Here is a 15,663-nt window from a genome sequence, read left to right as displayed (position 1 = left end):
CAAATCTAAGGTATTTTACCTAATTGACTGGAAAGGCTACGGCCCTCAAGAAAGATCCTGGGAACCTGCAGAATATGTCCACGCTCCTCGTCTAATCAAAAGATTTCATCAAACATTTCCTGACAAGCCAAAACCCCCGGGGAAGCCCGGTTTGGGAGGGGCCTTGAGGGGGGGTACTGTCATGATCTCTGCTTCCAAAAGGCCAGGACTTACTCAACTCCCTTGGAAGCAGACCCATAACCCAGGTTCCGAGTGCCAGCCGGTCCCAATTGGGACCTTTTGGACCCTGTCCTGGCGCCAGTGGCGCCAGGCTCATAAATATGCCCAGTCCCAGCGCTGCAAGCGCCGGGCTCATAATGCTTGGGTGGACTTACCTGCAGCAGACCATGCTGCTTACTTACCTGCCAGTCGAACCCCTGATCCTCTTCTGTTTGGGACTACTTTTCCTGTTGGGTGGGGCAGGAGCCACTCCCTAGGTTCAGAACACTGGAACTCTTCTGGAAAGCAGGAACTCTTTTCTTACCTAGGCGTGGCTGTGGAAGGAGACACCTAAGCACTACAGGAGGCTATTTAAACCACACCCGATGGATGAATCTTGCTTTGCGTTATTCTGCATCCTCTGCAGCAGAACGCTCATCGTGTCTTCTGCATCTGATCCTGGGCCTAAAGGAAAAAGGCTTACCATCCTGAATCCAGTCTTCAGCAACATCTATAAAGACAAGAAAGAACAGGTTAGCACTACGGTCTTCAGTGACAGCGCATCTCTTACCTGGTCCATCGGCTGTCATCAACGCCTCGCGCAGCATTCCTGCATCTGAAAGACAAAGGCTTACCTACTCTTCACGCGCTCCGGAGGTCATCGCACTGCATTCCGGCATCTGAAAGACAAAAAAGCTTACCAACTCTTCGCACGCTCCGGAGGCCTTCGGCGCTGCATCCCGCATCTGTAAGACAAAAGAAGGTGCGTTTAAAGACATTGGGTAACGTTCAATACTCACGTGCCATTACTCCATCCACGCCGAACTCAGTGGGCATTCCGGCCTCCTTCAGCAGCTCCGAACTGGTACCTGCAAAATAAAAGGACAGTTAGTGCGCATCGTGAAGCAAGCAACAAGCGCTTACTTACGCGCTTCCAGGCGCTTCTATTCCGCATACGGGTCCATCCTCAACTCACTTCAGCCAGTCAACCGCCATTGCCGGAACCCTGCAAAATAAGAGACAGCATTACAAAAGACTTTTAAAGACATTTGAAATATTCGGAACTCACCGTTCGTGAAGTAAACGACGGACAGCAGTCCTCTGAAGTCAAGAGGCCTGCGCTACCTATCCAGTGAAGAAACTGGTTACAGCACCCTGCCCCGAGGCAGATGGAGAGCTCGGCGTTCACTTACCTAAGACATCTTACTCTTCGAGTCAGGCATACAGTGCACAGAGGTCCAGCCTAAAGAGCCAACCGGGTGGTGCACATCACTTTTGAAGATACGGTAGTCGCCCCGTCAAGACCGGCGCCTCTGCGAGAATCAGGTGAGCGTTACATCAAAGGTACCAAACCCGCATCAGCAGGTGCTGCTTTACCCTCAGCCACTTCTAAACCCCTCTGAGATCTCCCCATACAAAACACCAGTAGGAGGCAGGTTAACTCAACATCTGACAGAATGGCAGGCTATTACGTCAGATGCCCAAGGTTACTGCTTGCCTTTCCTACACACTCCTCAGAGTCATCACCAGGGAACAACTCTTTGAAGCTTCGAGACCCGCTCCTTATGCAGGAGATTTCAGACCTGCTAGAGAAAGGTGCCATAGATCCGGTACCTGTAGCGGAGAGGAACAAGGGTTGGTATTCCCCCTAGTTTCTAATACCGAAGAAGGATGGAGGATTGAGACCCATCTTGGAACACATTCCTCAGGAAAGACAATGTTCAAGATGGTAACCCTTTCTCAGATCCTTCAGGCCCTCCAGCTTCAGGACTGGTTGGTATCTCTAGACCTTCAGGATGCTTACTTTCATGTGCCAATCCATCACAAGCACGGGAAGTACCTGAGGTTTGCCATTGGCAACTCTCATTATCAATTTCGAGTTCTGCCATTTGGGCTGTCCTCCGCCCGAGGGTCTTCACCAAGATAATAGCGGTTGTGGCTGCAAGTCTAAGGAGGGAAGGGATTCATTTCTATTGCTACCTGGACGACTGGTTGATCAGAGCAGCATCACCGGAACAAGCTCAGATCCATCTAGATTATGTTTGCCACTTCCTCCACAAGCTAGGCTTTTCCCTCAACTTAAAGAAGTCACAGATGATACCATCACAGAGACTCCAGTTCATTGGAGCAGTCCTGGACACATTCCTGGGAAAAGCCTTGCCACCAGAGGTGAGGGCTCAAGATATTCTACAGATGGTCATCAAGTTTCAAAATGCCCAATGTCTGCCAGCCTTCAGCTTTTTGAGGTTGCTCGGCCTCATGGCATCCTGCATTTTTCTAGTGCCAGAGGCTCGCCTGAGAATGAGATCTCTCCAGTGGGCGCTAAGGACCCAGTGGTCACAATACTCAGGAAAGATGTCAGATCTCCTATTGATACCAGACAGAGTGGCTCGAGACCTTCAGTGGTGGGCCTGCCGGGAGAACATCTTGAGCCGGTCAAGTGGCACAGCGAGTAGAGCGCTCGCTTTGACATCAGTGCAGAGCCTGCGAACGCGGGTTCGAATCCCGGCAGCGCCAAACTCAGCGTTTCATCCTTCCGAGGTCGATAAATGAGCACCACACACCGTGGGTAATAATAAGCAGCGCTCAGATACCTGAGGGTTCGTAGCGCTATATAAATGCCAAATTATTATTATTATTATTATTATTAAAGGAGAACAGTTTTGGCAACCATGGATGGAGATAACAGTAGTCATGGACGCTTCACTCACAGGGTGGGGAGCCCATGCCAACAACTTAACCATCAGCGGTCGTTGGTCTCCATCAGAGTCCAGACTACACATCAACCTATTAGAGCTGAGAGTGATCAGACTAGCGCTGAAGGCTTTCTTGCCATCAGTACAGGGAAAGAATGTCCTGATAATGACAGACAACACAGTGGCCATGCATTACCCCAACAAAAGAGGAGGCGTAGGGTCACTCCCACTGTGCAGGGAGGCGATGCAGCTCTGGTTCTGAGCAAATCAAGAAGCAAACTCTCTATCGGCAGTTCACCTGGCCGGAGAGAAGAACTCGATGGCGGATGCTTGAGCAGGCAGAACACAGTCTCCAACGAGTGGGAACTAGCTCAGGAAGTCCTTCAAGAGATCTTCACCCTTTGGGGAACCCCTCAAGTGGATCTGTTTGCCACCAGTATCAACCGGAAGTGCGATCAGTATTGCTCAAGGGAATTTCCCGCAAGAGGAGCTCTAGGGGACACGTTCATGGTGGACTGGAAGTTTCCACTTCTGTACGTGTTTCCTCCAGTCCCCGTCATTCCTCAAATGACCAGGAGGTTGAGGAGATTCTGGAAACCCATGATCCTAATTGGCCCAGATTGGGCCAGGAAAACTTGGTACCCAGATCTTCTAGACATGTCTTTCTGTCCTCCGATTCGTCTTCCGCAAAGAGAGGATCTTCTCTCGCAGAAGGGAGGTTGGGTTCTCCATCCGGATATCAGGACACTCAACCTTCACGCCTGGTTTCTGAAAGGTTGAGATACAAGGATTGGGACCTCCCGGATGACGTAATGGAGGTGTTGCTTTCAGCCACAAGGCCAGCAACAAAATTATTGTACCGCTTCCGTTGGAACAACTTTTGCAGCTGGTGTAGAGAAAAGAATATTGAACCCTTTTCATGTAATACACTGATGGTGTTATCTTTTTTTCTATATTTGGCAAATTCAGGTCTTCAATGTTGGCACAATCAAGGGTTGCCTCGCAGCGCTGTCAATCTTCAAGCGCTCTGCGGAGGAGCCTTCATACTTCCAATTGACCATATTGATTCAATTTCTGAAAGGGTTAACTAATGTTTTCCCCCAACTCCTTCTCAAGTTCCACTGTGGGACCTGAACCTAGTCTTGAAATTTCTAATTGGTACTCCATTCAAACCCCTTCATTCCTGTTCATTAAGGTTGCTCACTCTTAAAACAGTCTTTCTAGTGGCTTTAACTTCTGCCAGAAGAGTGAGCGAATTACAATCTTTTTCTTGCAAACCTCCACATACAATCTTTGACAAAGATAAAGTAGTTCTCCAGGTGACGCCGAATTCTCTCCCAAAGGTGGTCTCAGAATTCCACATCACACAAAAATAATCTTATCCTCGTTTTACCCTCCTCCCCATCCAGGGAAAGAGGAAGAGAGATTGATCCAAGGCGTGCCTTGAGTTTTTACATTAGCAGACTTGCGAGGATTAGGCAAGCAGATCAATTGTGTGTGGGTATGCAGGGCACAAGTTAGGTTTACGTATTACAAAACAGACCATCTCAAGATGGATTATATTAACTATTATAGAGTGCTGTAAATTGGCAGGAGAAAAGCCCCCTCAACACCTCAGGGCTCATTTAGCCAGGGATAGTGCAGCCTCTTCAGCTCTCCAAAGAGGAGTTGCAATTAAAGACATATGTGCGGCTGCCACATGGTCGTCCGCACATACTTTCACTAAATTCTACAGTCTTGATTCCTCCTCTAGCCAGGAGACAAGATTTGGAAAAGCTGTGTTGCACTCTATGCATCTTTAAAAGGAAACATTTCGTTTTACTCCAGCCTCCTCTACACATTACTACTTTGGGAGTCTATCAAAAATAAGGAATACGTGGGAGGACACAATCCATTCGAAGAACAAGTTACTTACCAACTGTAACGTTCTTTCGACTGGCTGGTCCTCCCACATATTCCCTATAGCCCCTCCCATCCTTCCCCGCAGTAAAACTTCCCTTGTAGTTGCAGCCTATGCTCCTTCAAGGTTATTAACCATCTCATACAAGGCAAAAACAGAACCTCAAAACGGAACTGAGCAACGGACGCTGATCGAGACTATTTATACCTATGGTGACGTCAGCGCCGATACGGAGGCTTTCGAGGGACACCTACTTGAGGGACGTTGACGCGCAGCGCCCTCTACTGTGAAAAACATTTCCGAGGCCAGCAAGCTGGAAGTGGATTTATCAAAGATAAGGAATACGTGGGAGGAACATCCAGTCGAAGGAACATTACAGTTGGTAAGTAACTTGTTCTTCTGTGAGGGTTCTTGGTACATGAGAGGACCTAGGCTGCAACAGGCCAGTCTACAATAGAGCCTTGTCAATGAAAATGTTAGTCTAAAAGTGGACTTAATCTACGAAAGAACAGCCATGCAGGGAAGCCTGTAAGTATAATGATTCTACAAATGGACCTCATCAATAAGAAGCCAACTGTATTGCAGAGCATCTTCTATGAAATTCTTACTCTAACACAGGCCCTTGTAATGATGGACTTATTTGCTACAAGTGTATCTATGGGAACTTCCTCTCAGAGACCTCGTCTGCGATTTAAGCCTCTCCTACAAATGCTTCGTAAATGGCCAGCCCTCTCCAAAAGCCTTAGCCTATAAAAGCCCTGTCCTATGACAGAAAACTGTCTTTAGCAACCTTGTCTGTAATGGGTTTCGTCCAGGAAAGCCTATCCCAAGAAGTGCCTATTTTGCTGAGACAAAGATGTGTCTATAAAAAGGGCTTCAACAAGGAGGTTGCTTGTTCTCAGTGACTTAATAGTTGACAGGCTTTATCCATGAAAGGCCACTTCTCCTCTGTCTTTTTGTACAGGAAGCTTTATCACGACCAGCTTCAGCTATAGAACACTTTATTTGCAACAGCCTCATCCATGAAACGCTCATGTGTGGAAGGCCTCCACCAGGTCCACTTGCACTCAGCCTCAAGTCAATGAAAAAGCTTCACTGCTGCCCATTGCCACCCTTCCCCCTTGGCACCACAGTGGGAAGATGCCTATCTTCATTCCAATATCAATGGAGACGAATATCATCAGTCAATGTAGGTGAATAACAACAGACAAAGGGTGGTTTTTTATGGTGACCCCGGCCACGCCCTAACATGTGTACAATATCTTCATGCACTTCAAATAGAGGTGCTAGCATTCCTGTCCAAATGCATCAGAGACCGTACTCGTGCTACTTCCTGGTCCCAGAAAGGTTTGGTGGGTGGAGACCCATAATCAAACCTGCGCTACCTCACTAAACTCCTCTGCTCCCAATCATTTCAAATGGTTACGCAAATAAAAATGTTTGTACAAGCTTGCCAAGGGAGAGTTTTCCATCATCCCTCAACATGTAGGATGACTATTTCAATGTTTGCATTCACCACCGTTGTCGCAAGTCCTGCGTTCGCGGTGACCAGCTGCCACTTTCAATTCAAGGTCCTTCTCTTTGGCCTCTAAAGGGTGTATATGAAAGGCCTTGCCCCAGCCGCAGCACATCTCAATAACTTGGGGAATCCACGTTTACCCTCATGGTGCACAGGCACACAGAAACAACGATAACCTGCCCCTTCTCTCTGGGAATTCTTAATCAACTACAGCTAGTCCTTTGTGATGCCCTCCCAGCACATGCAATTGATGGAAGGGCAATTGGACACAGTCTCTTGCACTGCTCCATGTCTACTGAAAGAGTCAAAGCCTTTCTCTCCAAAACCCACTTGTGTCGCAGCAACAAGTCATCTCAGTCAGGACAAAAAATCCCTTGTAGGGAGGGTGTCCTGTTGAATCCCACTCATACAGCACTTTCAGCTTTGAATGCAAGCTGTCTAGGAGTTAATGGATTTTGTTAAGACGGATTACTGAACTCTGACCTGGTGGGCAGAGGTTCAAAAGGCCAGACTAGTTTCTTGGAACAAAGTAACCTCTGGACAAGCCAGACCAATCAATGTAGCTATGGCAGGCGGTCAAGACTAAGTCTCAGGAGGGGTGAGGGTGCCTGGAGGACCTCAATGAGCACACAGAGCAAGGACGCTTACAAATGACTCCCAGACAGGTGTATATATCAAAAATATAAACACATTTATTACAAGGCCTTTGTAACTCAACACAGTAAAAGAATCACAGCAACCCTACTAAACCAATGCAACACAATCAATACAAGATATATATACAAGACCATTGGGGTATAAAGGGTAAAAGGCACAAAATATGTTCACAACCGAGAGAGGAAGGAAAATAGGCAGTGCAGATGGTCTTTTAGTCCCCTTCAACATCAAACACACACCTAACTAAGAGGCAGTCCAAACCCTCAGAAGAGAGAAGCCTTATGCTCAATAGCACATGTAGTTCAGGCGCATGTGGTTGTTTCACTGGGTAAAACGGGGTCTCTTCAGGGGTCTCTAGCAGCTCAGGAAGGTGGGTGACGTGATGAAGAATAGATTCACACTATTCGAGGAGGGCCTCCACTTGAAGGCAGAGGTGATTCCAAAGTTCGGTAATGGGTCTTCAGTTCGCACTAGCAGTAGAAAGGAGAGGGACCCCCAGTGGCCACTCGTGCGTAAAAACAGATGGAGGCGCTAGGTACCACCGGTTAAGGTTAGGGTTACTCACTGGCACACTCCGGACCAAACTTTGCCAGTTGAGTCCACTGCGGCTGCAGGTTTGAATGCGACAAAAAGGACGTCTCTGCGGCTTTCAGTTCCGGTGATACAATGATGATTCCCAAACGACACAGTCGCGATTTCTCTGCTCCTGATGGATGGATCAGGCCAGTTTCACTGCAGTAGGCTACAGGGGTAAGAGGATCACAAATGCAGTGCACCTGAAAAGATCGTTGCTGCAGCTGGGCAACACGGTAACCGTGTTTACTCTGGTTCTGGCGCACTCGTCTCACTTCAGACCTGGGAATGCCAAGTGTTCGAAATTCGGTGTGAGGGTGCCGGGGACACGGAGCTAGCAGTATACCAAGTTTCGAGGGCTTCCTCGAAACGACGGCGGAGACAGAGCAAAGGTCCTACGCAAGCTGGTCAGCCCACTGGTTGGGCCAGTGACACTTCCGAGAAGGCTTACTTGCACGTTTTGTTGAAGGTGCCGAGATTAATTGGTCTCACTATTCTAATGGGTCGAAGCGTCTTCGCAGACCTTCTAAGTCGACCAGATGCAGAGGGGTCCCACGGGACGACAGCAGGCTTAGGGTACCAAACCTTCCAATGGTTCACCAGCAGTTCCGCGACTCGGCTTCTTAGTTTCAGGATGCTTGGATCCTATGCTTCGTTCAGTGAGAACTCCAGAGATGGACATGGTATGGGTGTGTTTGGCCTCCTCTTATCCAAAGCTCCCTTTGCGCCAAAACGGTGAGGACCCAGTGGGAAATCTGCTCACAAACACAAACTCCATACGTGGACCAATCACAGCCAACGTGGTCCCAGCATTCACAGCACTCCAGACTCTCTGACACCCAGGATGTGTATTGGTGACAGACACCCAAGCCCACATCCTGGAGGCACACACACAAGGCATGCAGAAGCCCGTTAAAGCTTGGCGTTTCACGGGAAATTGCATGCCCCAATAAGGACTGACTCGGGTCAGCTCGACCTGGGGAAGGCAAAGGGGCAAGATGGCCAAAGGACAGGACAAAGAACTTCGTGGCATGGCCAATTTGGAGCCAGGCCACCTATTCGTGCCAAACGGGGTTAACACGGTTTAAATGGCAGGAAAGGGTTAAATTTATATGAAAAGATAAGCTACTACCAGCTCTGTCCATGACACATCTGCACATCTCCCAAAAAGTCCTACCAGAGTATCTAGGGTCTTTGGAAATGACTATGAGACACAAGTGCACCGTACTGTAAGATACATTGTGCACTTGTTACATGTTGCAGAAAAGTTGCAACATTGGAAAAGGACTAAGGGAAACAAAGTCTCCCAGCACTGAGGCCCCTATTCTCAAATTGGCACAGTGAAGGGGCTAAACAGCACGATTCACTGCGCCAAAAGAGGACGCCCAGGCTCCAGTAGTATTCTCAAGTGGGCCTGGCCGTTCTCGTAGAGCACGACAGTGATCTGTGTGGATTGCGCCTGTTTTGAGGTGTTACGGGCAGTATCCAATATCGGCAGCATTTTTGTAAAATAACAACATATTCGTTATTTTACCAAAATGCTGCCGAGAACACAGGTGTGTATGAGCACGTTCCTATACACCAAAGTGAGCAGCTTCAACATTTCAGGAAGTTGAAGCTGCTTACTTTGGTGTATAGGAAAGTGTTCATATACACCTCTGTTGTATATATGAACACTTTCATTTAAAGCTAGCAGCTTTAACGTTGCAGGCTGCAACATTGAAGCTGCTCGCTTTAAATGAAAGTGTTCATATACACCTGTGCTGTGTATATGAACACTTTCATTTAAAGCGAGGAGCTTCAATGTTGCATGATGCAATGTTGAAGCTGCTTGCTTTGGTGTAAATGAAAGTGTTCATATACACCCGTGCGGTGTATAGGAACACATTTATTTACACCAAAGCGAGCAGCTTCAACGTTGCAGGATGGAACGTTGAAGCTGCTAGGTTTGGTGTAAATGAAAGTGTTCATATACACCCGTGTGTTGTATATGAACACTTTCATGTACACCAAAGCAAGCAGCTTCAACAGGTGCATATGAACACTTACATTTACACCAAACAAGGCTTCTTGTGGCACTCCTCCAGTTCAACACCACCAAAAGGATACCGTATATGTGTGCTGGTTTAGAGCACATATTAAACTGGCCGAGTGCCACAAGAATAGCCTTCCAAAAAGCCAGTTTACGAATGTGGCGGTTGCTAGGTTGGTTTCCAACCCATCCTAGCAACCACCACATGTATTCCGAAAGTGGCGCATTCCTTCCGACTTCGAAGGAATGCGCCACCTTCAGAATAGGTCTTAAGTACCGAAAAGGTCATTAAGCCTTTTAACGTCCTTTTCGGTACTTAACACCTGGATGAGAATAGGGGCCTGACTGTCTTAAGGGCATCGCAAGAAAAGACCTAGGCAATGTTGCCTGCGGTGTGGGCCGCACACCCTAATGTCCCATTGGGATTCCTCAAATTTTATAGTATCTTGATAAACCAATAAAAAATATATTTGGTGCGTAGATTATCAAATGTATTCATTAATCTTCAAAAATTGTGGTCGTTATTGCACCATAAGCAAAACATCATCAAAATGGCCAATGCATTTCGGACTAAAAGGTCCTTCATCGGGGCCTTGTCTAATCAACATCATGGTCCAGTTAAAAAAAAAATCATCAGTGTTATTTGTGACCGTGATTAAAATCAATAAGAATAAGAAAAGCAAACATAACAAAACAGAATGAAAAACATCATGAATTAAAACAAAAAATATATATGTTGCAACAAAACAGGGTACCCACATACATGAAGGCAAGACATGCACGAACAAAAGAGAAAACAAGAGAGAAACAATATATACATGAAAAGTCATCATTAAACATGTTTTTCACCAGAGATCTTCACGCTAGGGTTCTCTGGTCGTTACAAGTTATCATACTGAATTGTTTGCAGTTGACCTTAAAATCTTTTTAAGCATGACAGTTATGGCATTCTTTGTGATTCCAGGTGTAAAAAAGTGGGAGAATGGAGGAAATAATGGCAGGTGCTTAGGGTATATGAATGTATGACATCACTTTTTCTGCATGTTAGCACCAAAGAGCCATGATGGACCCATCCGCGGAGCCGTTGTTGGAGAAAATCTTTCTAGAGCTAACTCCATCACAGGGGAATTCCAAAAGATGAGCAATCTATGGGAGAAATAATCATATCTATAAGAAAGAACATTACTAGGGGCAAGTCATTTGATCTTTATGTGAATTATGAACCATGATCAGCAATATATTAACTACCTTCTTTCTTTCAATATTGGTACATGAAACCTATTCCTGCATGCTATCTTTGAAAATACCCAAATATTTCAACTTCCCACTTTAGAACACTTCAGAAAACTTAGAAATCTAGCCTTATACAAACTAGAATCATGAGGCATTTTCTTGATTGCTTGCTGTGATAATTGCACCCCACCTTCTTTCCCACAAATGTACTGTGTACAATCTGATTGTCTCTCTAAATAATGTCTGTTTTTTGTTACCTTTTATGCTAATGTAGAATATATAATCTGATTGGTACTCCAAGGAACGTTGTTGGTTCTTTATTACCTATTTTTGAAAATCATCAGGCGCTTACATTTTACATTGTTTTTTACAGAGAACAATAGAGAGCTATGTGGATAAGCGTGCAGGAAGTACATATGGACCTCCAGGTGGTCGTAAAATGTCTGTTTTTATTGATGATATCAATATGCCAGTAATCAATGATTGGGGAGACCAGGTATGTTTGCGATAGAACTTATGATATATATTCATTAAAAAACAATATTATCCATACAAGACACCTGCTTCAAATGAATGGTGAATATTGCTAACTAGCTTCTTATATTCCAATATATTTTGTGCACAAACTGATTATGAATGTGGGAAAATCAATTATTTAGTAAAATTCCTTTGGAATTTTGGGCTGTCCATACGACAACACCCAAAGGTGGTTAGGGAAGAAGGGAGTGTTAACAAGCATTAGCAAGCATTGGCAAAATAATAAGTTTGGCTTTGTAAACAAAGAGAGTAAGCCTTTTTTGTTCAGGGAATGGACAAAACAAATCATGCTCTATATTTACAAGAAAGAAAAGACCTAGTGGCTTTGCCAAACTTCAAGGGCAGCAAGTGGTGTTAGCGCTGTACTGACTAGCCCTATCTGTGCTCTTTTTGCTCTACCATCCCAAAATCATTAGTCAGGACTAAGTGGAAAGTGTATGTTGGAAGTATGAATAGTATGATTTCACATGCATTTATAATTGCTCTTTAAAATCAAAACGTACCCGGATTTGCCTTTTAGATTCAACAATAAGAAAGGTATTGACTTCTTGAGAGATGTGGGGACTGGACTCACTTTAATCCCAGGATGGGTATCCAGCGATTGATCCAGCCTCCAGTTTTTGCATGGGTTGAGATGACTACTTAAAAAAGATCTTTTAAGTTATCACTCATATACCTTTGGAGTGTCCCCAAACTTCTACTTTACCTTGAGAACTGCCATTTACCAATGCTAAGCATTCACATCTACCACCGTGGATGCCTCCATATTCCCAGACAGCATATGACGTGGATGCCTTTGCATACCTAGTTAGAGCCTTACATTACGAAGCACAGCCATGATATAAAACAGGACTTGATAGAGATGTGACCTGTTCAGGTCAGCCACATCAATAAGTGCAGTATTCCTGCTCACAGCACATAAATCAGGGATACCTTGGAGATCAGACCCATTTATGTCAGTCTCAATTTCTTCACCCCATCAGACATAATACACCGTCACCACGCCACAATTATCTTAAAATGGAACCCAAAACATTTAGGACACCTTATCCAGATGAGTAAAACCCAAAACGACCTCTGATTTCAAACCGATGACATAATGGCACTCTACTGGTTTAGCAATGCCACTCTTCACCAATGTGCCTCACTGACTTCAAGAACTTTCTTCCATGCCCTCAGCATGCTGTTTATTTGGCATTCTGTGAGGTGTTGCAACTGAGATCTCTATGAGAACTGGCGGCAAAGCTCTTTACAAAACTTCACAAGGGCTGCTCTAAATCACCCTCTAACTCTCATGATACCGCTCCACCCAAATGTCCCTATGAATCATATGGGGAACCAGAAAGGGAACTTGAGCCACTGATCAACGAGGAAACATAGAGTTCTCATACCCCAGCTTTAGCAGAAGAACCCAGAAAAGGCTTAAAAGAAGAGTACGTACAAAAAACAGTTAGTGGGTCAGACCATTCCTCCTTTTCCTCTTCAAGTTGAAGGTTTGTCACTCATAGAGACTTTGAGGCTTCCTCTGAAACACCTCTACATCAGAGCACTGGGAAGAGTTTAAAGTGCAAATGCTGCCATTCTGATCCAGGGTCCAGTGCATCTGCAGAGAACGGCTAAGGCACCTAGAAGGACAGGGCCAAACACCTTCTAGCGTGGCTCAGACCCTGAATGCACATTGAAACCATTTAGCACCGCTTTTTGGTATGGCGAGTACAGTTTTAGTCTTTAGTGCTAAAGCCATGGTGCTGGCTTCTGTAACACACCTGTCTTAGTCATGCTGCATGCCACCATTTTGGCATTAGCCTATGTTCCACCATTTAGGTTTCAATGATTACTCTTTCGTTCCATTCCCTTTCCTCCGTATTGTATGTGGCGCCCCTCAAGGCGGCAGGACCGGAGACATTTGCACTCCATTGTCTGCAATTGAAGGTGCATGAGAGTGCTGCTGTGCAGAAGGCCCCATCCCGGACACCCACCCGTTACTTTTATAGGGCAGACATGACAGTTGTCTGCATCTAGTACTCTTCAATGTCTTGCGTTTGGATCTCATACTTTTTTTTATTTCTTCCACCACTTCCTCCAGGCCCTTTGATTCCCCAGCGAATGCCGTTACTGACCAGTTTCTCATGAGGAAATCCCTTCCTAGCAGTGGACCATCAAAGTCTGTCTGGATTGTCCGGTGGCCAATCAACAGTGGGTTGCTTGCTCAACTTGCAGACATGCTTACCCCGAAAGCGGTAAAACAGGTTTTAGTGCTGGACGGAGATCTTTTCTTCTCTTCTATTTCAGTTTAAGGTGTCCGCCAGGAGGAGGTTACTAAGTCTGCGATAATTTTATGCGGCCCTTCTGCGTCAAAGACAGCTCCAGGGCCCAAATGATGCCAAGAGTTTGCTGAGAGCACATGGTTCCAGTGGGGCTGCCCCAAACAGTCTCCTGCCAGTGCAACAGCCAGAGGTTTTTGGGCTAATGATGATGGCATGTCCATCATTAATGGCCCTCATGCCTCGTTAAAAAACCTTGTGGGCCCATAACCCCTAGTACGGTTCTTGGGATAGGTCTATAAAGCTATAGTGTACATGTGTTTACCACTGGTTGGCCTATTGGGGCATGAATTGGCTAACTTGCCAGTTAAATGATGTCCTGTCTTTCATTTAGTCTTTAGAGGAAAGCAGAGTGCAAGTTGAAACTGGTAGGGCTTACTTGGCTTCCATTGTTGTTTATAGAAATTGTAAGGATATCTCCTTTTCTCCACTTGAGCCAATTGTGAAGAGGCATCTGACATGTCTGGCTAGGCTTTATCCCCAAGTCAGAAAACCACATCCTGGCTGGGATCTTGAAGTGGATTTGGCTTCATTAGCACATGCCTATGGTCTTGGCTGATATCAAGCAGTTCGGGCTGGACTGCCCTTTTTGGAGTAGGACATAGCTTGATTTGCATATGGTCTCTCTACTTTTGTAATTGCTTGACAGGCAAAGAACGATGGTCTGGATGGTTGTCCAGAGCAATGCCAGAGGTTAAAATTAATTCATCACCTGTTTTGTTTTGCTATTTGTTACTTTCAGCATACAAGCATCCAAAGCATCTTTAGTGGGGTTGATGATTTGTTACTACCGTGGCATCCTACAGGTTGCAGAAACAGGAAGGATAGCACAGGGGCAACACGCTGGTCTTGGAAGCAAGACCGCGCAGAGCAACATAGGTCTGAATCCGAGATCCGCTCTACGGTATTAAGCGTGTTATAAAAAAACAATTAAATAAAAGATCTGCATGCTCATGCTATTCATGCTAAAGCTACAGATACAGCATATTAGAAAGAAATCTCTTGGGATATCATCATTAAGGAGGCTATGTGGTCATCTCCTTCTGACTTTTGCAGTTGCTACTGCATAGATACCAAACCGAGACAATGTGGCTTTCAGAGAAGCAGTCCAAGTCACTCTCACAGCCAACCATGTAGGGTAGATGTTCTTGTGGGTCAAATTGATCTAGCAAGTTGTACAACCCTGAGATTCTGTTCCTGGACCTACCCGCCAAGTATGTAGGTTCCAATGCGTTCGGGGCTTTAGTGCCCCTCTGTCGCATCATTGGATGTGACCCCATTGTTGGAGTTACATGTATCGAAACCTTTCCCCCTCCTTCACTGCAATCTCCCTTTTGCACTCCGCAAAAGTGTGCGTGACCCCTCTTGGAATGGCTGTCAAAGTTCTCTAAGGCCCCACTCTGTTCAGGCTGCAAATGCAGCTGCGTGTGTACCCAGAGTAAACTCAGGATTATTAACCACAGGTGGTAATGGGCCCAGCCCTGTTGGAGTACACCAGCGTTTGGTAGCTAGGTTCCAGCTTCTGAGCGTATGGAGTGTCGATGACAGGAGTGCGGGTTAGATCGAGCTACTGTGTCTCTTGACATGCAGGAGTTGTTTCAGGGGGACTGGGGAATCTCCCTGTTCCAAATACATCCATCTTGAAGTTTCCCCAGACGGACCCCACATAAAGATGTGTGAAAGATGAGCGGCAAGGCAGTAGCGATACACATCAGGGACCCCTAGCCCTCCCAGGTGTTCCCTGCACATCAAGACTTTCTAATCCACCCTCGATCTATGGTGTTCCCAAATGTAAGCCAAGATCTTCCCCTGTAGCCCATGTAGCTTTGGGAGCGGGACCGCGGTAGGTAGGGCCAGAAAGTGATAGAGGAGTCTAGGGACAATTGTAATTTTGACATCCGTAACAGGCAAGAGCCACAAGGTCGATTGCTTTTGCCATTTCCTCTGATCCAACTACATCCCTGGGAATAAAGTAGGGAAGTTGGCTGAATACA

General features: G+C 45.9%; 1 protein-coding gene across 1 annotated transcript in view; it reads left to right on the top strand.

Annotated features, from left to right (window-relative positions):
- The window catches only part of DNAH8 (dynein axonemal heavy chain 8), an 8,835,797-nt gene that overhangs the window by 6,075,786 nt on the left and 2,744,348 nt on the right, over positions 1-15,663 (top strand). Inside the window, exon 56 of the mRNA XM_069608756.1 lies at positions 11,182-11,304. Within this exon, the coding sequence (XP_069464857.1) occupies positions 11,182-11,304 (123 nt within the window). The remainder of the gene's footprint in view (positions 1-11,181; positions 11,305-15,663) is intronic.

The sequence above is a fragment of the Ambystoma mexicanum genome, chromosome 4q, assembly GCF_040938575.1.
Source record: "Ambystoma mexicanum isolate Mex_15411 chromosome 4q, UKY_AmexF1_1, whole genome shotgun sequence".
Classification (NCBI taxonomy): domain Eukaryota; kingdom Metazoa; phylum Chordata; class Amphibia; order Caudata; family Ambystomatidae; genus Ambystoma; species Ambystoma mexicanum.
The sequence above is the reverse complement of the archived record's forward strand: the minus strand, read 5'-3'. Positions and strand labels throughout refer to the sequence as shown.